The 27,826-nt window shown below is 42.1% G+C and overlaps 1 protein-coding gene across 1 annotated transcript; it reads left to right on the forward strand.

Moving 5' to 3' along the window:
- Window positions 1–330: 330 nt before the first annotated feature.
- Window positions 331–27,826, forward strand: BEND4 (BEN domain containing 4; the record flags this gene model as incomplete). The annotated part of the gene is made up of 5 exons (XM_082281922.1): window positions 331–694; window positions 8,982–9,548; window positions 20,824–20,915; window positions 24,216–24,456; window positions 27,609–27,826. The coding sequence occupies 5 exons, from the start codon at window positions 331–333 to the stop codon at window positions 27,824–27,826; spliced, it is 1,482 nt and encodes a 493-aa protein (XP_082138048.1).

Here is a 27,826-nt window from a genome sequence, read left to right on the forward strand (position 1 = left end):
CCCCCTCGGGCCGGGCGCGGCCGGACAGAGGCGGGGGGGCTCCGCGGCCGCTCGTCCCCCGCCCCGCAGCTCACCTGCCCCCGCGGGGGGGTGCCGGGGGCGCCGGCGGCCCCGCCAGCGCCCGCCTCCCCACCCCGCTGCCATTAGCAGAGATTACCCTAAACACTTGCCGGTCGCCGCCCGTCTCCCTCCAGGCATTGGCGCGGCCGCCTGTCAATCAGGCCGGCGCCCCGCCGCGCCGGGGCTCCGCCGTGCCACAGAGACGAGCCGCGGCGGCGGCAGACACAGCCCCGGAGCGGGGCCGCGCCGCGCCGGGGGAGGCGGCGGAGGATGGAGGAGGAGATGCAGCCGGCGGAGGAGGGGCCCAGCACCCCCAAAATCTACAAGCAGCGGGGTCCCTACAGCGTCCTGAAGACCTTCCCCGGGAAGCGGGCGGCGCTGGCCAAGCGCTATGAGAGACCCACCATGGTGGAGGTGCCCCGGGGGCGCGGAGCGGGGCAGCCCTTCCCGCACGCCGCCGAGCCGCTGCCCTACGCGCCGCACGGCCCCTTCCCCAACGGGCCCGCCCGCCCCGCCGCCGCCCCCGGCGCTGCCCAGGGCCACCCCCGCCCGCCGCCGCCGGCCCCGAGCTCCTCGGGCCGCTACGGCCCCTGCCCGGCGGCGGCGGGGGGCGGCGGCGCGGAGCTGAGCGCAGGTACCCGCAACTCCTCTCTTTCCTCCGCGCAACTTCGCGGGGCACTTTGCAGCAGGCGGGAGCGGGATGGGGGCTGCGGGCTCCCGCCGCCGACACGCGCATCCCGCTCCCGGGCGGCTGGCGAAGGGCGCGACCCCCGCGGGGTCCCCCCGCTCGGGGCTGGCGGCCCGGGCGCCCTGGGGCTGGATGCGGGCGGGGACGGGGCGGGCGGCTGGGTCCGTCCGTCGGTCGGGCATCGCTGAAGTTCCCGGGGCGGGCGGGGCCGCTGCCCGGCCGGCGTCGCCCCCGGGGCGGTGGGCAGGGGTGGCGGCGGGGACTGTGCCGGCAGCCGCGCAGGACTTGGCGGGGCGGTGCGCACCTGCGGGAGGGAGCTGCTGCTGCTGCCGGGGGCGGACGGGGAGAGCCCCGGGCCGGCCGCTCCGCTCCGCTCAGCCCCGCTCCGCTCCGCCGGGGAGGGCGGCAGGCTGGGGCCGGCTACCGGAGGAGCTGCTGGTAATGGAGAGGCTGCTGATAGAGAGGTGGTGATTTTAACAGAAAGAAAATAGATCGGCTGCTTGCCTGCACCGTTTTCATAAGATGCAGTGACAAACAGGAGATCAAATTGTTTTTTTTTTTTTTTTCTTTAAAGGTGTAAGATACCGTGATGCTGAATGCATATCTTTCCTCTAGTGATGGCTTGGAGTTAAAAACCACGTAGATCTTGATATGCAACCTAAATTTGGCATCAGGAAATGGGAAATTGCATCTTTAAGCAGAGTACAATCAAAAATGAATTACAATAAATCCTATATAATTGCATAGGTCATTCTCTTTAATGAGATTTTATTAACCTGACTGTCAAGCTTTTGAGTCAGGCAGATATTTTATCTTCTTCAACTGATAAAAGTGTCAGCTATAAACCACCATATAAATATTCATAAATCTACACATCTGTGGCAGCCTATCAGCATCATTCTTTTGGACATTAAAAGCATTCTAATTACTTTCTGTCTAGCAGAGCTGAAATGCTGCCTGTTATAGTATGTGCTTGGCAGGCATGATTGCTTTTGTTTGCCATCACAAATAGCAGCATCCTATTTTATATACTGATGGTCCAGAATATATTCAGGGTTTGACTGAACAGGATGAATATTATGAAGCACCATCTGGTTTTGATAACATCGGGTATATTAACTCATCTGTTAATTTTTGACACATCATTGATTTATTTATTTAGAAAAATTGGATCCTGTTTTGGTATGTTGCTGTTTGCCTTTGTAACAAATGTGATGACATTTCCTTACTAAACAGGGAGATACGCTAGTTAATAGGATATATGGCTATGTTTTAATGCCTGTTTTCACTTAGAAGTAGCCTTGTGCTGGATGAATTTAGCACGTCTTGTTACAAATAATTCAAGTACTTTACCAAAAAAGTTTAACACTTGAATAGATTATCCAGAGAATTCACATCTCTGGGGCATGGTTCTGTGATCCGTGGCAGAAGCTAATCTTTTTTAATGAAATTGCTTCTTATATGAAATGCCCAAATGGTGGTATTTAAGTATTCTTTGTGGCCCATAATCAAAACACTGATGATAAATGTGACACCTACATTTCTTTACAGAAGCAGATTATGCAATGGAAAACATTCAGCTGTCTGGTAGATGATATACGAGGCCATATTCACAGCAAAGCCCTCTGGGCTTTGATGAGCAGAAGTTTGGACTTTCTTCTTCCTGTGTACATTGCACTAACCAGGCACTAGAGCAGGCTTCAGAGCTTGTCCTTGATTCAGTCCTATGCTAAAGAAAGAGATAGTCAAGGGACTGCCATTCGTGCACCAAAGTTCTTTGAAGTCCCTGTCCCTTCAACTGCACGTTCAGGCTTTACTTTAGGTTCCTAAATGGGTCCCAACTTACCCTTTGCTCAGACTTAAGTACCGAGAGAAACAGAACAGGAGAAAACAGACCAGAAACTTGGTCTGGTGTGTACAAGTGGTATTTTACACAAGTTGTTATCAAAAGCTGATAGTTGTTAACAGAGATGGCCCACAAAGTTGGTAAGGGGACTGGAGCACCTCCCTATGAAGACAGGCTGAGAACATGGGGGCCGTTCAGCCTGGGTAAGAGAAGGCTGCGTGGAAACCTCATAGCAGCCTTCCAAAATCTTAGAAGGGCCCACAAGGAAGCTGTAGAGGAACTCTTCAAGAGGAACCGAAGCAACAGGACAAGGAGTAATGGGTTCAAACTGGAAGATGGGAAATTTAGGTTAGATATACCTAAAAAATTTTTTATTGTGAGCATGATGAGGCACTGGAACAGGCTGCCCAGAGAAGCTGTGGATGCCCCATCCCTGGCAGTGTTTAAGGCCAGGTCGGATGGGTGTCTGAGTAACCTGGTCCAGTGGGAGGTGTCTCTGCCCACAGCAAGGGGTTTGGAACTAGATGAACTTTAAGGTCCCTTCCAACCCAAAACATTCTGTGATTCTATAAAGCAATAGGCAAGGTTTAGATCTCCTGGGTATTTTAATTGCAGAGGTAGGGATGCTTTGCTGAGCTATGTGCCTGTCCTTCCTGCTTGGTGATGGAGTAATACCATGCACCTTGTGCTTGGGAGCCATAGCACCACTCAGACAAGCAGGGAGCTAGTTGGGACTCCAGAGCTGTACGTATGTGAGGTACTCCCATTGTCCAAAGGCTTGAAGTCCTCTTAACTAATGTGTGAGCCAATTTAATAGCTTAGGCTGCCTCTGGGGAAGCAGAGCTGGGGTTTTGCCCCTGGAGAGTGGGAGCATTTGCATGTGCTCCGTGCGCAGTCACCCTGTACTTTGGCCAGCAAAGTCTCTTGGCTCCCCACAGCAGTGAGGAGAACAGGCCCAGAACACGTCTTAGCCGCAGGTTCATCTCAAGTGGTGGGTGTTGTAGGGAGGGACAGATCATCCCCTTAGCAGGTGTCCAGCTGCATGTGCATTCTCCACAAGGCAGTCACCATCCATGATGTGTACAGTTTTCCCACTTAGTTTACCCTCAGCACCTGGCAGGTGCTTAGTTGAATAAAAGAGTGGAGTGCTGTAGGTTACTTTTGTAGGGACACCCATTTCCTAAGTTCAGTTTCAGGGATACCTTTTCACTTGTGCAGGCAACAGTGAGCAAATAGCTAGTAAAACACCGCTCCTGGGATGCCTAACTCTGTGCCAGCAACTTAAACACTTAATGCGGTTGATTCTTAAACTTCAGGCATAACATTTCTGGCCTCTTGGGATTCAGAGCTCCAAATTTGCTTTTTAGAGTGGGCACGTCAAACTCAGTCATGACTAAAGATGCTTCCATATTTTTGCAGCTTTTTCTAATGGTTAGAGCTCTTCCCAAGAGTGACCAAATTTTCCCTCAGTTGCTTTCTAAGAGACCACTCACTTCCATACTTCAGCAGAATTGCAGGAAGAAGGACTAGGGAAGGGAGAAAAAGCAGGTGTTCTCCACCCACTGCCATGGTGAAGAAAAATTTAGCTCAAGTGCCCATCATGTGGGGAAAGATCCTGCATGAGAAATGTCATCTTACAATGAGAAATGTGAAGCTGCACGGCAACACAATCCTTCTCTCTCCTCTAGTGGTCACTCTGACTGCTGTTGCTTCTGTGAGCCATGCAGATGGATTCTGTCAAAGCACCAGCAGATACCCATTTTCTTCTGTAAAATACCAATTCTTTGTTAATCTGTTCAGATTATTTTCCTGGTATGAAAACAATGTGTATCTCTGTCTTTGGTATCATGTGCATTGAACAGTACCATAATCCACCAAAGAAAGTCCTTTTCCTTAGGAAAGCATGATGCAGACCTTGCAGGGCAGCTTAAAATTTAGGGTGGGCTTTCATGGAAAGCAGAGGAAGAAGCGCAGAGCTGGTAACACCTTTTAGCAGTGCTAAAAATATGGCGTATTTAACATGACCAGTTAATTAAGCTCTGTCATGCCCAGAGAGAAAAACTGTTTGTTCTGTGAACAGCAAAGGTGAAGACCAGTGTTTTGGCCTTATCTTAGGAATTGAGAGCCCTCATCTGGAAGTAGATCCCTCAGATCAGTACTGAATTGGCCAGACACTTGTTGTCTTGATCTACTGGACCTTCTTGATGATTTTCATGCACGATGCCCAAAAAACCATCTCTTAGTCATAGGAGGTGTCAGATGCTCTCAATTTTGTGACCTAAGCACAGATATTTACAGCGATGGTCATATCTAAAAACATAATGACTAAGTCTCTATGCTTGGATAAAGGCCAGTTCAAGGGGTACAAGGCTGCTGCCCCAGGATCTCAATTAGTAAGAATATTATAATAAATGAAGAAATATAAATAATCAGGTGAGAGGGGTGAGTCACTGCAAGGTGAAGAGTGAGATGATTGAAATTGCAAAGGAACCCAAACGTCACAATCTTGCTGAAAATTAAATACCAATGAATACATTCCCTGCAGGGGAGAATGTATGGCATTCAGATCCACTCAGTACTTATAAAGATGACTTTTTAAACCGGCTGCCCAAGAATACAAAGGAAACTATGGAAAAGCCACAACCTGAATCCAGAGCTACTGAGACCCAACACAATGCCTTATTAATAAAGCTGTCTGATCTAAGTATTGAAAAGATCCTTAGGTGTAGAAAAAGCTGAAGTTAACCTGCCAAATATTCCAGACATCTTTTCTGGTGCGTTAGTGTAAGTTATCAGATTGAGTTTCAGATGTTTGCTCATACTAAGCCCTGTTTTCAGTCTGGCAGTTGAATAGCTAAGAAGATCGCCTAGTCCATCATCATTGAGAAGAAGATGTAAAGATGAATGCCGTATTTGGGAGCTGGTACCTGATTTACCATATGATAGTATCTTCTGTTTGCTTGCAGTCTCAAATAATCTAGTTAGGAATACTTACGCTTTTAGCAATTTAATCCTATTCTCTTAGCACTTTATGAGTCTTATCCAGCAAGTCCACCTCCAGGCAAATGTCTAGTTAAAGTCAATAGAAGTTCTGTAAGACTAAAGACTCTGGGGTCTGAGACATTAGAATTACATGGTTGGTGAGCAAGGTTATAAGGAAAAGGAATATCACAATAAGACTTTAATAAACTGCTTACACTGTTTTAGTCCAGCACAGTGATTTCAATAGAATCCTACTTTCATAGAAAATATATACATTATATTAAATCAATTAAGAATCATAGACTGGTGTTTATTCAGTAGTAATCACATAAAAACAACTTTTTGTCATTTCTTAGGTGATTAGACACTGCACAGTGCTTGCATTTCTAATTACAGTCAGTCTGTAAAAGCTGAAATCCCAATCTCTACAATATATGCTAAATGGGCAGCATTTGTTTTTATTTTTTTCTCCATCATAAGAAATTACTGTAGTTATCATTCTCATTTAGGGTTGTTCAGACTGTGGGTGTGTGCACCATTACTGGTGTAGAAGTATTTTCAAAGCAGAACCTACTTCAGCACAGAGACAGATATTTCCAGAATATGTGCTGAGAGCATCCCTCACTATTGCTGCCCAGCAGTACCCACAAAAAAAGCATTTGTGCATCTCTGGGCTAGCCTTTCAAATGAGCCCTGCTTTGTCATGGCTCATTTTTATGTCTTTGAGTATGGGTTGAAGTTAAGAAAAAAAACAGTAATTGCTGTTACTGTGTCCTTGTAGTAGATCTGATACTGGAGATTAAATCAATAATGTCATTTCTGTATAAAATTTCAGTTGCATTTTAAACCATTATCACAGTGAATGTGTCTAATGCATTAAATTTTAAAACAAAACTAATAATTAGTTTTAATTAATTAATCTTTACTGATGTTAATGTGTATTTTGGTATTCTTCAAAACTAGTAATTTGAATGTCAGGTTACTTTTTGCTGGTTTTAGAATAAACCGTAATATTAGAATAACATCTCTTATAATAGTCTAATCCCTTCGCAGTTGTTTCATTCATATCTTGTCCCCATGCAACAAGGATATGCAAGGAATGAGTGACTGTTTTGTGAACAGGGACAATAATGATTAAAATACAAACAGTATATATGACTTCAGGTCTGGAATCAGATTATAGGATTAAAATGAATGAAAAGAAATTCTGTCATGGGATTCCAAAGTTACAGTCAATATCATCCTGTAATAATTTTAAAGGGGAAATATGGAAAGAAATAAGGCAAAGAAAACACATCTTGAGGTTGTTAGTGATGCTTGAATTTCCTGATTTCCTTTTGGTTTATCAGGTCTCAGCTAGAAAGTTGCCATGTCACCAGGATTCTCTTCTTTTAAATCGTATTACATCTGTTGTGCTGTGTTGTTTTGCAGTGGCATTGACTATAAGGGTTAAAGACATCTGGCCTTAGGTTAGTGTAGAAAAAGAGAAGGAAAGGCAGTGGATAATGGACACTACAGAGCACCTGGCACCTCACTGGCACCCCCTTGCAAAGGGGGCAGCAGTGCCTGGGCATTTCTGCTCTTTGGAGTTTGTAGTGTGGGCAGAGGGTATTGCATAATGCTTTGGATCAAAGATGTGTTGTAGAAATCCACCCTCGTTAGTCTGCACTCATTTACAGGAGTGTGGTACGGTGCGTAAACGCAGGAGGCTGATGGTGAGGATGCTTGAAGTGGTCTTAGGGCTACTCCAGTCCTTCACACAGAGTCCCTGGGCAATCCCTGCATGGCCCTGGGCAACCTCGTGACCCAGCACTGGGCTTGGGCTTGCTCTGCCCACCCCAGGTTCCTGTTCTTTCAGTTAAGTCCTCAGGAGATCATATCCTAGGGTTTTGTGTCAGGGAGGTCTCCTCTGGCTGCATTCAAGACTGAAAGTATTTGTGTGCTGCTTCAGCCCTGCCCTCTTTGCAGAGATCTGGAGGATGGTGCAAATGCAAATTAGTGTTGTTTCAAATATTCTTCAGGCCAGCGGTACTAGCCTCAGTGTGAAGTAGATTTTCCAGCAGACAGGGTATCTTCTGGATCTTGAAGAAGTGCTGTGAAAAGTGGTACCTCTTAAAGACCTGAATTCTGAATGCTTCTGTTCTTTATGTATTATGAGTGTGATGAGGCTACTGATGAAGTGAAGGTAAATGAAGGTCTGGGGTGCTTAGTCTCATGCATCTGTAGCAGGTTGCCTTTTCAAAAGTAAATGCGTTTGCCACTTTCTAAAAGTCAAGCCTGCCTGAGAAGTGCTCTCCAAAATTGGCAGCACTTTAACCCACCAGTCTTTTTTTCTTATGCAAAACGTTAGTTACCTCTGTTTAGATACCTAGAGGAACTTAGCTTTGAATAAGCTAAAAAAAATTAAAAAGCACTATTTTTACTGGGGAGCCAAACAGGTCGTGTCATAAATATCTTGGTCATTTTCTATCTGGGTCCCAGAAGTATTACAGCAGCTTGTGCTATACATGTAGACATTGCAGAAATGAGCCATCCTACTGCGTAGGTTTAGCTTGAAGCTGCTATTGCTCCCTGAGATATGACACCTCCTGTCATTAGAGGCAAAGCTGACTATGTGCAGCACGGCATCCCTATCCTACTTCCATAGCTGAGCTGCTGCCCCCAGAAACTGCTGCACAACCCTATGCAGTTTCCTGATTGAATCCAGAGCATCTTGAAGAACTCCACTCTTCACTGTACTGGCCTGCCTGCAAACCTGTAGGGTGTTTTTGCTCGATTTAAGAAGAGGAGTCAGTGCTTATCACTCTGAGTTGTTCCTGGACATATCTGGAACCTAGAACAAAAGAAACAGAAGCAAAGTCCGTAGAATTGGGGGTCAGTTGTGTGGAGTGTCCTGTGCCCAATGTCAAACAAGTGTGTCAAAGACAAAAAGGAGAAAAAACAAAAGCTTGAAAGCCTTGTTGGAGAGGAATCGGGCGAAGGACAAAGGTGTGGTGCAAAGTCCTACAAAGATGTACAGACAATGCCCTCCAGCAGCTTGAAATAGGCTTTCAGGGAAGTACTTACTTGAACTTTTACTTGTAGCAAATTGGATGGAATTTGTATTTTCTTCCCCATTTTCCTGACTTAATCCCTCTGAAAGAAGATGTCAGTAAGCAGTGTCTATCATCACAATGCATTTCTGATTAACAGCAAGGGCACAAGGGCACTCTCAAAATAGAAACAAAGTCAGGATTGTTTTAAATCACAGTGTTGCAGAAGTATTAAAGCAGAAGCCATAATTTTAATGTGTTCAGAAATAAAATGCATGCTGCTGTAAACAGTTGTGTACATTCATCTAGCTGCTGCTGCCTTGGCATACCTTTTGCATTAGGTTTCTGTGATTCATCTTTTCTTTTGTTGCAGAGAGTCGAATGATTCTGGATGCCTTTGCCCAACAATGCAGCCGGGTTCTAAGTCTCTTAAATTGTGGTGGAAAACTGCTGGACAACAATCACTCTCAGTCCATGATTTCTTGTATAAAGCAGGAAAACCCAAATTATAGTGAAAGACAAGAGCAATGTCAGCTCGGGAAAGTGGTCCATAGTCAGACGTCAGACATTTTAGACATAGAGATGCAGTATATGCAAAAGAAACAACAAACCTCAGCCTTTCTGAGAGTTTTTACTGATTCCCTTCAGAACTATTTGCTTTCTGGGAGCTTCCCTTCTCAGAACACCTCATCAATAAATGATTTTAGCCATTTGGCAGATGTGGATCCACTTTCAACCTCTCCAGTACACACTTTAGGTGGATGGACATCTCCAGCAACATCAGAATCTCATGGTCATCCATCATCTTCTACACTTCCAGAGGAGGAAGAGGAGGAAGAGGAAGAAGGTTACTGCCCTCGGTGTCAAGAGCTAGAGCAGGAGGTAATTTCATTGCAACAAGAAAATGAGGAGCTTCGTAGAAAGTTGGAGAGCATTCCAGGTAAATAATCCCCTGCCATATAATGTTGCCATTCAGTGATAAAAATAGTTTGGGTAATAGTGTATTTCAAGTTCTAGTAATTTTTTTTAAGGTTGTGGTCATAGTAATTCCTATAGCTGTGCCCAGTGGAAAATTACCTGGTGATACTCCTCTATATGAATCTTGAGTCCTACACTAGTTAGCTGTGTTCAGGTAGGGATGTACTTGCAACCCCAAATTCCAAATATCAGGTGGTTTGTTGTAGTAATTTCAAGCGTATGCTTTTGTAACTCTTTATCTGTCTTGTTATTTAAGTGACATTGTAAACCTAGTTCCCTTTTGGGGCTCCTTCTTTTGGTTACTCAAGGAAACTAAACAAAGTTACACCATAGTTTTACCAGAAATAGATTTGGATTTTACCTTGAACAGTTTCTTTTAAATTACTGCTAGTTTGGTGAGAAGCATTAATACATCTCCTCCTACTGACTTTCAAATAAAATCTGAAAAAAAAAATCCTAACAACTTTTCCAGTTCAGCAATACCTGGAAGCCACTGGGAGAGAGCAGAAGGACAGAAACCAATCAAATAGAAACCCCTTCTGTGAAAAGCTTCTCTTGCCCTTTAAACCCAGGACTTCTCACTGTTCAGGTGTGCCAAGATACTTGAAGAATGGTGTGGGATAAGAACAAAGTGTCTTGGACTTGTATTTTCTAAACTTTCAGCACAGGCAAAAAAATCCCTCAAGTAGTAACACTAAAAGCAAATTGGAACTGAGCAAAGGAAAGAAGCGTACAACATGCTTCTGACTTGTATAAACACTAGGAAACTGCACTTTTTTTACCGGAATTTGAGGTGCTTAGGGTAGATCATGAAAAGTTAGTTGAGCAATCTCTGAATGGCAGAAAAGCAGGTATAGTATAGCATGAGCTGCAAGAGAGAAAATACTTCAAAGCTGCTAACTATGCAGAAAGGAAGAAGGCAGTAACCAACTATTGCCCCAATATGTAGAGGCTGTTGCAAAATCTGAGCAAAATGCAAGCAGTAGTCCTCATAATTCTTCTCCCCTGATATCAGTGATGTACTATGCATTATTTATATCACATTGTGTTTTTCTTCTGTGCATTGGTCCATAGGGATACTGGCAAATCCCGTAAGCAGCATTGTTTGGTGCAAAGAAAACAGAAAATTTGGAGGAACTCGCTCACCCCTCCCAAAAATGTGGAGTTACCATAACTCATGTGCTGTCACTGGTTTCAGCAGTGGTTAGTACATCATCTGGTAACACTGCGTGACAAAGGGAATTGTGTGGACTTCCAATTCCTGTTGAGTCTTACCTTCAGGTGTATAAGACCAAAAATGACCCTGTAGGGTCCATAATCTGATTGACAGCTTTCATTCAGTCACCTGTACTGAACACAGTAATTTTTTTGACTTTCACTAACGCATAACTTGTATTTGACTCAAGCAGTATCTCAGAAGGCCTCCAGTCGCTGGTGAGCAGCGGCTGTATCTCTTACCCTGACACTTGGTTCCAGTGCTTAATTACACTGGTGAAAATATGTGCCGTGTTCCCTGCCTGACTACCTGAAATCAGCTTTTAGCCATTGACTTCTATGCTTTGCTCCACTAAATGAAGTGCTCTATAGGTCTTGGTACTTCTTCAGATTGAAAGTACTTAAAGACTGAAAGCTGACTTAATTTCCATTTTAAATAAACAAAGCAAACAGAACTGTTTGAAACTCCTCAAATGAGCTGAATCCTTCTTTGCAGTTTTTTTCTCCCCTCCTGCTATTTCTTTAAAATTTGGGCACTACATATGCCTGCAATATGTTCCTATGAGCCTGAACAAAGGAGAATAGACTCTTTGCTTGCACCCATGGTTTCCCTGGTGGGTTGTGCAGCTGAGCTTCTCATTCTGTGCACATTTCTTCCTAGAAGTACACACCTTGTATTGTCTGTGTTCATGTACTAAGTGTTCCAGATTGCTCCCACTGTCCCACTTGCCCACTGGTTGCTGATTTGTCAATTTCTGTATCATCCAGAATTTTTCTAGTTGTTTTTAAATTGACTTTGTTATACTGGTTAGAAACGTTGAATGGTATTGAGGGTGTTGTTAGTCCCTGTTGGACCTTTCTAGAAACACATCTATTAGTGATGATTCCTGCAATGACAATAAATTGAGATGTCAGTAGCAGGTTCCTAATCTATATATGTTCTAGTCTGCTAGACTAGGTGTTGAGTGTTGCTACTTTTGCAATCTAACTCATGGTAGTAAGTTAAATACCCTTCAGGAGTCTAGGTATCTTATATTGTTCAGCCTAACTTTTTCAAGTGAACCTATAATCTCATCAAAGAATGGCAATCTGGTTAGTCTGGCAAGATCTACTTTCCATATGACCATTTTGACTGGAATTAATTACATTCATATTCTTTAGTTCTTTGTCATTTGGATCCCGTTGTGATTGCCTGTATTTTGGTAGGATTAATGCTGGGTTAAGCAGCTAGTATTTACCTGGGTCATCACACTTACCCTTCATCTCCCTTTAAAAGTGATAAACATTCATAATCATAGTCATTTTACACCTCCCAGGAGTCATGAAACTCCTTGTTAACAGTGTATCAAAGGAAGCAGACAAACATAAAAATTGTGCAAGGAGGTAGGACTTCATCTGCCAACATAAAATCATCATCAGATACATTTGCTGCTGTCTGGTGGCATATCCAGATAGATCTGAAATGACCCATGTGTTTGGAGAAGTGTTAAGAGCCACAGAAGCTCCTTTGAATTTTGCTACATGGTAGGACAGAGCTCCTCAGGCAGTCACACAGCCACCACTGAGCAAAGTTAATCAAAAATCACCTAAAGGCAATGTCTAATTATTTTTGTCACTAATGTTCATTTTGCTCCTGTGAGCTTCTACTACCTAAAAAGCTGGCAGTAATTTTTCTGTGACTTGAAATGCCCAGCTCTGTATGGAAACTGGCACTTGTTCTCTGAGCGTTTTTTTTTTGCCCATCAAGATGTTGCATGCCTCAGGAGGGAGACAGAAAGCCCTCTATGGTGTTTCAGTGTTGTCTGCCACCATCTATCACATCAAAGTAATCTAAGAGCACAAACTTTCTTCCCTGAGCATTCATCCACCTCATGCAGGACATCTGATGGGCCAGGGAAGGCAATGAGTGCGGCAGAGAGGCAACTGAGGCGGTGGCTAAATGAGTGTGAATGCAGCCATACTGTCTCCATCAAGCCACTGAAAGAGCAGGAAATTTTTTACATAGTGGTTTTTCTTCTCATCCTTGGGGGAGCTAGTCCAGAGCTGCTGGATGAGACTGGCAGGGTACCCTGTGGGGTGGTGGCAGTGTGCACCATGCCTTCCCCACAGTGGCTGAGACTCCCACTAGCAACTCTACCAGCAGAATATAAAAGCACCAACCCTTCCCTTCTGCTGTATAATATGAATCATTTTATCCTTCTCCTGAAATACTTTGCATTTCTTTTTTTTAGTTTCCATATGCAAAAGCCCTTTTAAAATCCATGAGAGTTTGCGATCTAAAAATAGTTGCTGCTATACATCCCTGCCTCTAGCTTTGCAAAGCAAGGCTCACAAAGAGACTACCGAGAAAAAGAGTGTTTTCGCAGCAGATGTAAAGGCAATGACACTTTTTTCTGTTTTAACAAATATTACTGAAGACATATCCTCCTGTAGCTTTTGGACACAGAAAATAAGATTTTTCAGTTTTCAGGACTCTGCCCTGTTGCTGTAGAAGCCCTACAGTTCTGTAGGATCTTTTTGTCTGTAGCCTAGCATCACTCTTTGGCAGATCACCACTGGAGAGAAATGATTACATGGGTAAAATATTGCATATATTTTGGTTGCTGAATGGGTGGATCTCTTTTTCTCAGAAAGTACCTGTTTGATTTGACTGAAACAGTACTTAAATTCGTGTGAAATCTTAATTGTTCCAGCTGTAGAATAAATGAAGAAAAATTAGTATTTCAGTGCTTGGGGTTTGGAACACTTTAACTTCTTTCAACTTGTCCAGTTTCCCCAATATGTTGGTTTTTTTTTTTTTTAGGGAAAAACATTAATCAAACATTTTCAGTTTTCAATTCAACTGAACAGAAGAGAAAGATTTTCATTCAGTGTGTTATCTTGTCTTCTTTTGAAAAATAATTAAAGTTAAAGCAATTTTTGGAAGGAGTTTGGCAAACATCATTGGCTCTTTAAGGTTTTGAGATTATCAAGAACAAAGCAAAGTAATCCATCCACATGAGGAGAAAAGTGTCTCCTAGTCCCTTTCCTCCATACAGAAATTACTGTGGCTGTGATACATTCCCAGTAGTGAATTTAAAGACGTATTTGTGGAGCTGCATGTAAGACCTGGGTTTTAACCATGTAGTATATGAGGGTATTAAACAGTTCTTCGCTATTATCAGCATGATTTTCTCACACTTTCTTACCTGAAAGGGAGAAAATGTTTCCAGGTGGTTAAGGCAGTGGTCTATAATCATGAGTTAGGGTTTGTCTCCTGGTGCTCCCAGCTTTGCTGCGTGGTTTTGGATAAATCAGTCTGAAAGTAGTGAAAAGGTATAAATTAGTAATTAAGATGAAGCAGTGTGTGATAAATACAATGATCATTCTTACTTTGTTAGCCGAGCAGCAAAAAGTACTCCAGCAAATAGTGGAGGGATGGGCAAGGAAAACCCCCTCAAATGTTGAGGCCTGGTCACCTATGGAGACTGCACTCGCAGTGGCTGGAAGCAGCCAAAGCAAACTGGGATTTGCAGGTAGAGTTAATATCAACATAATTGAAAAAGTCAGACAAGCTTTCCAGGAGGTTTTGTGTGCCCAAGGCTCGACTCTTCTTCCTGACTATTGGATGATCTAATAAAATATATTACTTTTCCCTCCAACTCCTGTCGCCTTTATACTTTCAGAGCCTCATGTTTCCAAAGAGCCTACCACAGCCACAGCATAGATAAAGCAGCCATCAAGGGTTATGATGAACACTTTTTCATGTCCTTTTTTTTTTTGTCCTTTTTCTTGATGTTCACATTTAACTGCTTCTTTGGTTTCCCTTGATGTTCTGGATGTTTTGGTCTGATCTGTGGCCTCGTTGGGCTGTTCAGCTTCAAAGTGTGAAGTTAGTGTGAGAACAGAGAGCCTCGAGCACGGTCACCCAGTGTTTGGCACAAGAACCCCTTTGAATTTGTAGCACGGCTTTGCTTGCTGCTGGGGGTGACAGCTTACTTTGCTAAACCAACCTGAGTACAAAAACTTACTGAGACATGTAACTGCAGCAGACCAGGCTTGCTTTATCTATTTTCTCCATGTTTCTGGATACAAACCCACAAGAATTTGGGAGATCAGTTTTCTTGGCCTACTTGAGGAACAGGAGGTGGTGGGAATTTTGTGGGGAGCTGCAGTCCAGCCTGTCAAGGATGAACTCCCTCGTCTCAACTTTGGTTTGCCCTTTGCAAGTAAACATTTGGGTTTTGGTGGCACAAACCTGTCCCTTCTCACAGGGGACTTCTTGGTTTCTCTGTTAGTTACCAGCAGTAGAAATGTGTAGTAGAGGGGTTTATAGAGGATGTCTCTTCCAAAGGGAAGACTTCACTACTGAAAGGGATCGCAAGAGGGGGCTCCTTCTAATGAGTAGAAGGAACATGAGAGAGCACAGACAAAAATAAAAGCCACAGGAGCATGCGGCAGCATCATTTAAATGAGATACACAGCTGCCTTGTTTTATCTCTTTTAATCTGTTGTTTATGCAGAGGTGTACATCCCAGGGGCATATGGGAGAGGAACACTGTTTTTCTGGAAGAAATCTATTGCAAAAGAAAATTAAAAGTACAATGGCTTTTCAGAGGTAGATTCATAGAAATTTGCCTGGAAAAACACAGCTGAGAGGGATTTTAAAAGTAATAGGATATTTCCTACAATTTTTCTCCCTTCCCTGTTTCCAGCTGGCATGTAGGTCAGTTTAGGAAATCTTTAACACCCTCCTACATATTATGTCGATTCTTTTGATTTCTGCTATATGCTTTCACTACAAATGGGTGCTGGTTTTATTTTACCATCCAGTCACAGACATCCAAATTTTTAGGCTCTTGAGCACTGAGATCAGTTCCTCCACAGATCCTAACCTCCACCTCTTCTTGCCCCTTGCTGTTTTTCCAGCTCATCACACCCCAAACAATTTGCCTTCGTGGACCATCCATGCAGCTTTCACTGGCTTTCAGATGACTATTGAAATAAATTACTGTATGAGCTAAAATAATCCAAACCGTGCACACTTTTCCAAATCTCAGGCAGCAAAGGCATCTCCATTAATGTTATAAGAAATTCACACAGCCTTGTGGTTCGTCAGCACATTCCCTATCATTTGTTACATCTTTTTGACAGTCGAGCATCAATTTAGAAATGCCCTGCAATGAACTCGGAGAGAAGCGTCGCTCAAGGTCAAGTGAAGGAGGACACATTGCAGTGCTGAGCCAGTCTTAGCTAACAGCTGCTGGCCTGAGCGGGGTGGATGTAGATGTACACCCTTCCCAGTTCTCCTCCTCACTGGTGAGTCAGAGGTAAACGGTCTTGAGTGCTAAGGGATTCATCTTCTGCAAAACACCAGGAGGAATACTAGCCAGTGTCAGCTACAGAGCACAAAATCTTATTAATGAAGAGAATAACCAGATTTCTTACTGTCTGTTTATGGGGCTGAGGCCACTGCTCAGAGACATGCAGCCAAGCTGGGGTTGAGCCATCCCTTCTCACTGGGACTGTCTGATGCTGCAGGAGAAGTTGGAGAGACACTTTATTTACCTTGGAGATGTGCCTTATTTACAGCAAGCCCAAGCATCTCTTCACAGTGCTGTGCTTTGGCAATATAAACAGCCCTGGAATGTTTTACACTGGAGGCCGCATTTTTGGGAGGATAGATGAGAGTTCTCATTTTGACAGATACCAATGCAAGTGACTGTGTCCCACTAACATTTATAATGAGCAAAAACCCAGCTCAAACCAATAATAGAGATGTTTTTGGCACTTCATAAAAATTTGGAAACAATTATTAGAGACAAAGGTTTAAAAAGAAAAAAAAATAGAGTGGGTGATAACTGGGAAACATTAAAAGCATGTTACTGAGGGCCCCAAAAGACTATCTAGGAGGAAAAGTTTAATGTTGGTTACAAAACCAACCAGCTTAGAGGGAAAGGAACAGTTAGAAACATAACAAAGATTAGAGGGGAAGTTAATGGTGATGCATAAAAAGCAGAAGTTTGGATCAGTAACAAATTAATAATTAAAATTAAATCTGGAGCGTTGTCTAGAGAAGGCTTTCTTTCCCTGGCAAAATAAAGGAAAAATACGACATCCTAATAACAGTGTTGGACCATTATCAGATGGAAATAGATTTTATCAATAATATGGAACTGTTCATTGAGTATTTCTGTTCTGGTACTTGTGAAGGGTAACGTGATGAGGTCACACCAATGTAATGATGATGGTAAGCAGGTAGAAATATTTTCCATTTCCATTGTAACTCTGGGTGTTACCACATGTTCACCACCAGCTGTACGTGGGACTGCAGCCTCAGCTGCCTGTCCCAACTCCCTCCCAATGCTGGGACAGCTGAAGAGCAGTAGCTGCTTGGGAACACCAGCTTTTCAACCCTAAGTGCACATCAACTTATTACCAAAGGCACTAGGCAGCTGCTACCAAAGCAGCTTGTTTTCAGAATCATGAGGTTTGGACAACTCACTTCAGGAGCTAAACCAAACATGAAAAAGACAGATCTGACCATAATTTTTCTTTATGTTTTGTAATATTTTGGATGCTTCAGAAGGCTGAAAGATGAAAATATTATCTGAGGTTTTTTTTTTAAAGGACATGAGATATCCTGGATGATGGTGGGTGTGTTGGCCTGATATTGAGCCCAGACAAACTAATTGCACAGCTAATGCCAGCTTAAATTAATAGAGTACTAAAACAGAATAATGGCATTAGTACCAGGCAACATCTTGCCAAATTATGATTTTGATGAGATGAAAAGTTTGGTTAATGAGGATATTACAGATATTCAGGATGTTACATAACACTGTATCACAAAATATGATTTAAAAGTACAAGTATATCTGTATTCGGGAAATTGCCATGATGCAGTTAAATTTCTGGAGGGATTTTTTTTGTGAAACTGTTCACAGCCCATGCTTTTAATACTTTAATCCTTGAGGGAAAGCATACAGTCAGTGAGTGAGGAAGATGAGAGGTGACAGACCTGGCCAATCACGTGTGTTGAGGCACAGAGAACATCGCTCTGCTTGGTTTCAGCCCCTGGAAATGTACACTGAAAAGGCTTTTGGAAGACACGGTGACTTTCTGCCTGAGTAGTGATGTACAGCATGGCCAAAAGAGCCACAGCCTTCAGCTGTATAGACATGTAAGTAGGTGTAGGGACTCTGCTAAGCTCAGCACTGATCTTCCAGAGGTGCTGAGCTCCGCTAAAAGCAAAGCGAGAAATTACTTTACCACGAGGTATGTAACAAGTAACAGGCATTTTCCAGTTTTTTTCCAAAAATTTTGTAAAACCCGGTTTGAAGGAAAACAAAATGCAGACTTGAAATAAGGTTTATGTTCTTGTGGGTAGAAACTGCATCACTGGAAGATGATGACTTGAGTGCTGCTGTTTTACCCATCAATGCTGTCTGTTGCAAGGAGGATTTAGTCCAGGGAGTCACTGTGTTGTGTGGCAGCTCAGGCTGAGAGATCATAGCCTGGATTTTGTAATTGGCACAGTTGGTGACCACCACACTCACTGTTCAGCTATTTATTAGAAATTAGGATACTCTGCAGAGAAAGCTGTGACAAGCTGTGCTGAATAAGCACTTGTTACAACGTACAGACACCTAGAACAACAACAAAGACTTAAACTTGGATCGATAACAGCAAATACCTGCCACCTCCTACATGTGTCCTGCTTAACAGCCAGACCAGCCTTCCTTGGCACACCAGGTCGCCTGTAGGTCCTTCTCCTCTTCATCCTTTAGCTCCTGCAAAGACCTTGCTCTTTCATTCACTGCAGGCCAGGTTACTTTGCCACCTCCAGTGTCCGTTCTGAGATGCCAGCACTTTCAGAAAGTAAAGGCTGTGGAAACTTCTTCCCTAATGGGCAGGAAAATTACTGCCTCTCCATAGGCTTTCTACTAAATCATAACAAGTGTTATTTCGATGTTGGTGTCTCTCCTACTGCTTACAGTAAGCACAAATCCCTGTTGGTGATGTCTGTGATAGTGGATACCTGCATAAACATGCAGAGTATCAGCCCTTGGAGCTATGATCTTGTTAACCCTATAGAGGCCACATCAAAGACAAACAAAATAAATAAGCTAGCAGACTTAAATGATTATCCATCTTCACAGCTAGGACTCCCAGGCTCTTAAAAAGTTACATTTGCTGAAGGATTTGGAGGAAACAGTTCTCAGCAAAGAGAATATCTGCAGAGCCATAAGAGGGACACAGCATCAAAACCAAAGCTTTGACTCTCCACCTCATGCTGCCCTCTTTGTGGTTTTTTCCAGGCTTCGGGTAATATGGCAGCCCAAGAAGTCTGATTTGCAAATAGCACCTGGTGTTTGAAAGGCTGAGGTTATTTGTACCAATAGCAAACTATGCTCTGTCATGGCTTTAAAGTCAAAGGTGCTCAGCATCCTCCAGTCACTACAATGATAACAAAATCATACAATTTTGTGCTCAAAACTGCTTTTACGAAGATAGAAGTTTTTGTAAGCTTTGGCCAGCTTTTAGTACTTTCATGTTTCTCACTGGTATTGAGAAGGCATTTTATCAGCAGCATACGGTTAAAGTAGACCTATACTTCATCTGCTGGGGACACAACAGGTTAAGTAATTTCTTGTTGTCTTCTCCTTTGAGCCCCATCCCTTTGGAAGAACACAGGTAAGCACATCCTTGGATAGCCTGCAGTGAAACTACTTACTGTGTGACAAACCAGAAGCAGGAGTAAATACACAGGTTGTCTTTACAGAGAAGTCAATGTGGGGTGCAATAACATAGGAGTTTATTCATCATACCAGGCACTTGGCATGTCTTCTGTAGGCAGACTGCTGGATGTAACTCCACTTATCGCTCAGTAAAGGATCTGTTTTGCACAGAGTAATGTTGTTCTGCACCCTGGCTGCCTAGACAGGGGCGTAGTTGCTGTGTGGTGTGAATGCCAAGCAAAGAGGGCAAAGTATCTGTAAATCCTACCTTGAGACATCCTCAGCTATTTCAGTGCTTGCTTTCAGATTGTCAACTTAAGATAAAGCCCAAAACACCACATTTTTTCAGGTGTAAAGAAATAATAAAATGCCAAGAAATAGTAATAAAAAAAGAGGAACACAAATATTTCTTCTGGGTTTTGAGCTGAAGCTATGATTAAATCTGAAAACTTTGCAAAAACAACCCATACAAAATGTGAGAGTCATAAAGTACTTTAAAAACTATGCTTATTTAGTCTTGCACCAGTCAGTTGTAATGCTGGATTAATATCTGTTTAATTCTCCTATGGTGTTTCAGGCTCAGGAGAAAAGAGCTGTATTTCAAAAATACTCCAGAGTTAATCAGGGATGTGGCAGCATCTGCTTAAGAGAGACCCATAATTGAATCATCCCTAATTAACCTATCACCTCAACAGAAGGGAATAGGATGTTGGTACCACTACTGAAATGGATGAGAGTGATGGGAATGGAAAGGGGGGAAGATGAGAGAAAAGAGAAGTAAAGCAATTTGCCTAACACCTAGTTTTATAACAAATTTGGGAGGAGGGAAGGAATAAAGTATACGAGTCATTGAATCTCTTTAGTATATTTAATCAGACTGTAGTTTGAAAAACATTTGAGCATATTTACATGTCAATCAATGCATTATTTAGGTCCAAGAAATGTTTTCTCCTTTGTGTGATTTGGGATTTTTACAGTACTTACAGATTTTTTTCTTATTATCATTACTGCTGACCTAATTTGTATTTGTAGTAATTATAATTTCAAACTTGGAAAAAAAACCCTTTGAAAACTAGTGGGCAGAAAATAAAAGTAATTTCAGAGATCTCAGTATAGGAAATAGAACATTTGTTGTGCATTTATTAAATTGTCTGCACAAATCAAAATGAGAAGTATTTCCTATTTGAAATAAATTTCACAGACACAGAAAATAGATACTAAAGAACACTGCTTGATTTAATATTGTTGTTCTATTTTGTGCTTTATAGCTAATATACAGTAATTGCAACTTGTTTCATGCAGTGCCCTGCCAGACCGTTTTAGATTATCTGAAGACCGTACTTCAGCATCACAACCAGCTGATGGTACCGCAGCCAACAGACCATCCGACCGAGGTAGTGTACAGTGAAAACAAGCTACCTCTCTTTGTGCTTGATAATTCATTAAACACATGCAGGCAAATAAATCAGTTGGCACTTAGTAGTAAAAAATAGGTTAAAAACTGTCATTCTTAAGTACAGTAATCCCCCAAACGGAGGAAACTGATCATTAGTATAATCTAGAATGACTTCACTGAGCAGCATGTAACTCCCCCTCCGTCAGCACCAGGTGTGCTTGCCTTGCTTGGGTAGTTTTTCTCTCCTCTTTCCTCAGAAACACCGTATTTGTGGGTAGAATTTAGGCTAGGGCTAGCCTGGTGACAGCTGTAGCTGGGTGACTGAGAGTGGCTGCACGTGGCATGCAGCAGTTCAGGGTGTGTATCACTTTGCTCCTCCATTCAGTTTTATCCTGTGCAAATTAATATATACATATTTATATTTATCACTAGCTGTTATCATTCAAGTATATTCCAATGATTCATTTTCCTGTTTTTAATGCTCTTTTGCTTAACTAAAATTTTCAAATACTGTAAAAACTGAGGCTGTTCTGTAATGTCCCACAAGGAATAGCTTGTCATAGTGTGACAGAATTTTTTATTCAATTAAGCACACAGATATTAATCTTTTATTCATAAACTTAGTCATGTACAAATACAAGCAGAGATACATTTGTATTGTGGTTCTTCCTTCAGAGTCTGCTTATTTAATTTCTGGGAGTTTTTATATTTGTTGTAGTTTAATGTCTGCTGGACACACCAAACCACATCATATATTTACTGAGAATGTTTTGCCCAGAAGTGCTTTACTTTCCAAGGAAGCAGTGAAAGTGTGTCTGTACCAGGAATCCAGTAACTTTTTAACAGAATAGCATAGCACTATATCATGCCTTGGAGAAGAATGAGGAAAAATATCCCGAGTTTCAGGGGAAACAAGAGAGAAGTGTTATAAAATTGAGGCTGAGGAAGTTACGCAAAATTCATTACCCTCTCCTCAGTTAATAGCAACGTGAGCTCTCATGAAATCTAGATGTTATGCCTTTCTGCTCCACATTTTCATCACTGCTATATATATAAACACAGAGTAGCTTCTAGGATAGCTTGCTGCTTAGCAAAGCCACGCATGAGCATCCGTCCTTAAGGCACACGAGTGAGCCTGGAGCCTTACCCTGTGCCATTATGGGCTTGCATTGCATAAGCCAGGCTTGGGAGGGCTTAAAAACAAGGCAGTGCCTACAATTACCTGCAGTTTATACTTTACAGTGGTATCAGTAAGAATGGTCCTTGCTTCACTAAAAGGTTTTTTTAATAGGGAAAAAATAGGTCTCAGAAATCTAAGGTAGGAAAATAATTGACTTTATATAAAAGGGATGTGAAGCTAGCTGCTGAAAGAAATTAAGTACCAACATGAGGATCACAAGGTCCTTTGTACTGATCTAGTGGAACAAGCCAAGGAAGTATTCATGTCAGCTCCCCCTGGGACAGAGTGATCACAGTTACTTCAGCATAAGGGTATATTACCTCCAAAGAGCTTTCCATGCTGCCCCTCTGCTCTTCTTCCTTCCCCAGCCCCTGCACCATGTTGGAAGACGACAAGGAGCTGGACTGGATGGATTGTAATGTTCTTCTTGGCAGAGCTCTTCAGACTTATTACTGGCTTCCCAGGGGTTCATGTACTGGGCAAAAAATCAGCTGCCTGTATCATGAATGGAGGGGGAGGAATTGACCGTGACCTGTTTGCAGTGATGCGAGGAGATAACAAAGGGCAAAGAGAATTATGACAGGGCTAGACTCTAGGTAAAGGGTCTTTCTCTTAGGGGTTACATGCTTGAATTTACAGCTGCAAGGGAGTGAGTGAAGTGTTGAGATGTTTGGGGGAGAGTGGCCCTTCAGACAGACAAAGCCCATCTCTTCCCTTACATTTTGGCTTCCTTTGCAGAGTTTTGGGTTTGTCCATAGCTGTCTTTGCCAGCAGCTTGCAGCAAGGCAAACAAGTAGCAGACAGTCACACAGGCTGAGCTCCCAGTGATGCTAACCCCACTGGGAGATGGTGGTACTCTAGATCATACAGATTATCTAATGATAATCTCAGCATGGTCTTCACTAAATTCAATCTTCCATATATTTATCAAGCTTGCAAAAAGTTAAAAGCAAATACCTGAGGAAAAACTTCAAAGATGCTCTCAAGCTGTCTCCCAGGATGCTATAATAGATACATGAAAGAAGGCAAGGGTAGTCCTTAAAACAGTTTTCAGCTATCAAAGGGCTGGAAGTGAGGACTTTGCAGCAGTTGCCCACTAGTGCAGCATGTGGCTGCCTCGCTGAGCATCAGACCTGTGTTTCTCCAGCTCACTGCAAGCTCCTGGCGAACCTGGGGGCTACGCAAAGAGTTTACTACTTGGGCTTCCAGATTTATGTGTTTCGATAAAGAGGTGCAGCTGTAAAAGTGAATGAGGCTCTAGGAGGGTGTGGTTTGGGTTTTTATTGTGAACTTCAATTATTTCAAGTATATTAACAGTACCATCTTACAATAATTGGATAATCCTGAACTCTAGCATTTTATGGGCAACAAGAATTAAATACAATTTGGGTACAATTGACTTAAGAGGCCTTATAAATGTGTGTGGATTACGGGAATCCCCATAATTAGTCCCACAGCATTCATTTAATGTTGGAATATTGAAACACACAAATTATGAAGGTTAAAAGCAAAATTTCTTTCCAGCTGACACAGTGGCATTTCTGTAAAGCTATAATTTGAGTTAATACAGCATTCATTAATAATAATGAAGCTTTTAGTTTTCATAGTTCCTTTATTTATTTTCTTTACATTTTTCACAGTAACAGAATTGCTGTCAAGTTTCAGGTGTGTTCTACAGAAGTAATAAATTTATTATAAAAATAGACCAAAAGAGTCACCTCTGAAGGAAACTATCAGCAGCGATGAAGCAATCCATTTGATCACACTCTTCAAAGACCCTTTTTATGCATTTTAACATATTAAGAAGAAACATTGCACTTAAATAGTATGCCCAGTTGCTGATTCTTAACTCTTTTTAACCTGCTTGTGATAGTGGAAATTATCAATAGCTACACCTCTCAAAATGTATTCATCATACCTCACCCAATTTGATTTCTAGAAAATGGAAATATAATTTTAGAAGTACTCATTCTCTGTAAGAGCAATTACGTGTTCACTTCGGGTTGTGTTTCACTGTCAGTATCGCAGATAGTTTAAAAAAATGTATCTTTTATTGCAACTGACATCTTCACTTATTTGCCTTTTAAAATAAGCAACAGAAATATTTCACTTTTTCAGGGGAGTAAGCAGTTGCTGAACAACTACCCTGTCTACATCACTAGTAAACAGTGGGATGAGGCTGTAAATTCTTCCAAGAAAGATGGACGACGGCTCCTTCGCTATCTCATCAGATTTGTTTTCACAACCGATGAGCTTAAGTACTCATGCGGCCTTGGAAAAAGGAAAAGGTCAGTGCAGTCAGGAGAGACAGGTCCTGAAAGACGTCCTCTGGATCCAGTTAAAGTAACATGTCTCAGAGGTACTGCATCTTTTCGCTCAGTGTCCACCATATGTGATCTCATTTCACCACATTGGCTCTGGCTCAGTAGAAGCATTTGGCTGACAGTTGCAGAACTAGAAGGGGTTTCACAGGCAGGTGACAAGCACCCAGAAACCCTCCACTTCCTTTTCATACATACATACAAATATGTATGTATGTATAATATATGTGTTTTGGGTATTTTTGATGGGAAAAAACAAGGCTGCTTATTTAAGAGAGGAGACAACTGCAAGGGCACATGACACTAACACACTTTAGCAATACCAGACAGTCCTGATTACACACTTTTATAATAAACTCAGGTCATTTGTTAACACTGATACACAGCAAAACTAACCAAAGGAATAGTTACAGTCTAATGTCTAGTAAGGGTATGATGCATCACTGGAGTTAGAAGCTGAGTTTCAGAGTAGGTTTTGAAAACATCTTCTAGGGTCAAGAACATCTGCAGGTTAACTGCCTACAAAGTACACAAGCATGTTGCCAAGAATTTAACTTCTTTTTTGGCATACTGATGCAACATTGCCTGAAAATGTTAGGGAACAACTTTCCCTCATGTTTAGCCTGAAAAGGGAGGGGAGTTTTGCAAGCATTTCACCATGTCAGAGAGTGAGGATATTGCACAGAAAGGGTACAGATTGAAAAGAATGTTGTGTACTTTGGTTTCCTAAAATTGTTTGAAAAGGCTGGTACCAAGCTTTATAACAAAGCATACAAAACAGGACTTTTTAAAGCCAAAGTAAAAATATGTTTTTAGTATCAACATCTGCATTGTATGGATGCATAAGCTTATTATTCCTTTAATTAACTCATAGTTAACTTTATAGTATTTTGTGACCGCATACATGAAATTTTGGTTGAACTAACCTCAATAATGTTTTACTAATCAATGTAATGTAAAAAGCTATATTGTGGTCAGTCAGTGATAAAAATATCTTTACTCATTCAACTGGAGTCCAAAGTGGTTACATACATCAGATGGGGCCTCTTCCCATTTAGGGTAGAAGAATCCAATAAGGCTAAGTAAATAAGACTTGTGGTTAGGGTATGTTGATGTAACCAGGTAATGAACTCAGATTTTACAGACAAATTAGGAAAACAAGCTCTTTTTGTACTACAAATGAATCTTTTAACCTGCTGTATGATACTGTACCAGTACTCACTCAGAGCTTAATTGAAGGGCAAGTCCATTGCACACCATGCTGCAGAGGTCTAGAGAGACATTCAGGGGCCCAGAAGTCCTCCTGGAAAATGAAGGCTGGATACAAGTGCTTTAGCATTTACTAAGTTACTTTAAGAATCACCTGATAATTTATGCACAAGCAGAGTGTTGATACCCTTTTCTTCCCCTTTCTCTCACCTGTCTCCCAAGACTAATAGTAAATTCATCTGTACATGGAATTTTGCTTGTAGCCACTCTCTTTTCTGAGGTCCTGGACACACAGAACATGGGGAGCACTCCTTGGGAGAAAGGATAGTTTCTTTAATTTTCAGAAGCTTAAAGAGGAAGCCAAAACATGCAGTATTTAATGACCAGCTAAGAAAGCAGAGTAGACAGCTCTCCCTTTGGGTTTTCGTGGGTGGGTGGGAACATGACAACTTTCTCCAGTGCTGAGAGTTGGCCACTAGCTCCTACTCATTTACAAGCCAAGGTAACAAGTATCTGACTAATTCTCAACCCAGCTAATTATGCCTTTCCACCATAGCAGGGAGTTCAAATTGGTTCTCTTTCTGCACTCAGAGTAGTTTATATATAAACATTTTTAATATATTCCTACAACTGACTGGTGTCTGGAACCAGTTTTAAAACATCCTGGCATGCTTAAATTATAGCGCTACTCCTTTACGTGGTAACCATTTCTCTGAGAAAAAGACGAGTCTGTGGGGGCACATGTGAACATAACTAGGTAGGAATTACTGTGGATTTCCAGGGAAATGAATTTAAAACAGAGATCGCTATCACTTTTGTAGACACACTGCTGGAGGAGCTATGCAAAAATCACATCCTAATTGTCCAACAGACGAGAGACCTTGCAGGCATGGGAACTCATGTAAAAGCACAGCATTCCCTGTCTGGAGATGTGGTGACATTAATGAAGTTACCTTACACCACTTATTGTGCTTGTCAACAGTAGAAAATAGAATTTAAAAATATCCTGGGATGTACAGTACTGCATGAGGGAATAACTAATGTTACAGAATAAATAAGCAGCTCAGTTTCCATATGAGGTACAGTGTATCCAATATCCCTAATAAGGTGCCCTCACATTTAAAAATCATATTTGGATATTTCAAAGTCCAAATACACCTATTTGAGCTATGTCTAGCAGTTACAACTCCAGAACTGGCAAGGCACTTTCTGCAAGTCTAACATATAGCATGTCAAAGAATCTGAAAAATAAATTATAAAAAATGTAAACATCCCATACAAATAGCTGTATGTGGAAGCAGCAGCTATTTAAATAGCTAAAATACATGCAGTACAATTCATTTTCTCTTGCATTGAAAACTATTGCAAGACTCCCCAAATCTCATTTAGCTATTTTTAAGGCCAAATTAGTCTCTGAAAAAATAGGTGTAAAATACAGGGAGATGAAAATAGCAGAACTTAGAAAGGAAAGATATCCCAAACAGAAAGGAGCACCAAACTGAAATAATGGCAGTGACATTTTCCAGCGGACTGGGGGCTCCTGCAGGTTGCAGATGCTGAAGAAGCCAGCAGAGGGAGGTCAGAAAGATCCAACAGCAATCACCTTGAGGTATAGACACCAACAGGTTTCAAATTAAATACCTCCTGGCTCGTGTTAGCTTCCATATTGCACGTGCTAAATCACAGCCTTCACTTCAAATTAGTTTTTTGTATTTCCACAAGAAGGGATTTTACATCCAGATCCCATGAGTCACTGAGGTAGATCAGGTGTAACAACATACACTGCATGTGGAGAAACACACTTGTGCAGAAATAAAATATGTCCAAGTGGCATTATCATGGCATCCCCCATAAAGACTTTACTTCTGCTTAAGTAGAGCAGCAATACCTCCTTTCTTATTTCCCATGAGCTTTTGATGCCTGGGCAAGACCAGATGCTGCAAAGACAAGTTACTTTTTATCCTTGCATGTTTTCCTGCAGAGTTCATTAGGATGCACTGTACCTCCAACCCCGACTGGTGGATGCCATCTGAAGAGCAAATAAACAAGGTGTTCAGTGACGCGGTGGGACACGCGCGCCAGGGCCGTGCCGTGGGGACTTTCCTTCACAATGGCACCTCATATTATGAAGGGACTGACCACCCTGGATCACAGGATGAAGTCTTCAATAGAGGTATGCAAGATGGATCTGGAGATTGA

Source organism: Coloeus monedula (assembly GCF_965178545.1).
Source record: "Coloeus monedula genome assembly, chromosome: 5".
NCBI lineage: Eukaryota > Metazoa > Chordata > Aves > Passeriformes > Corvidae > Coloeus > Coloeus monedula.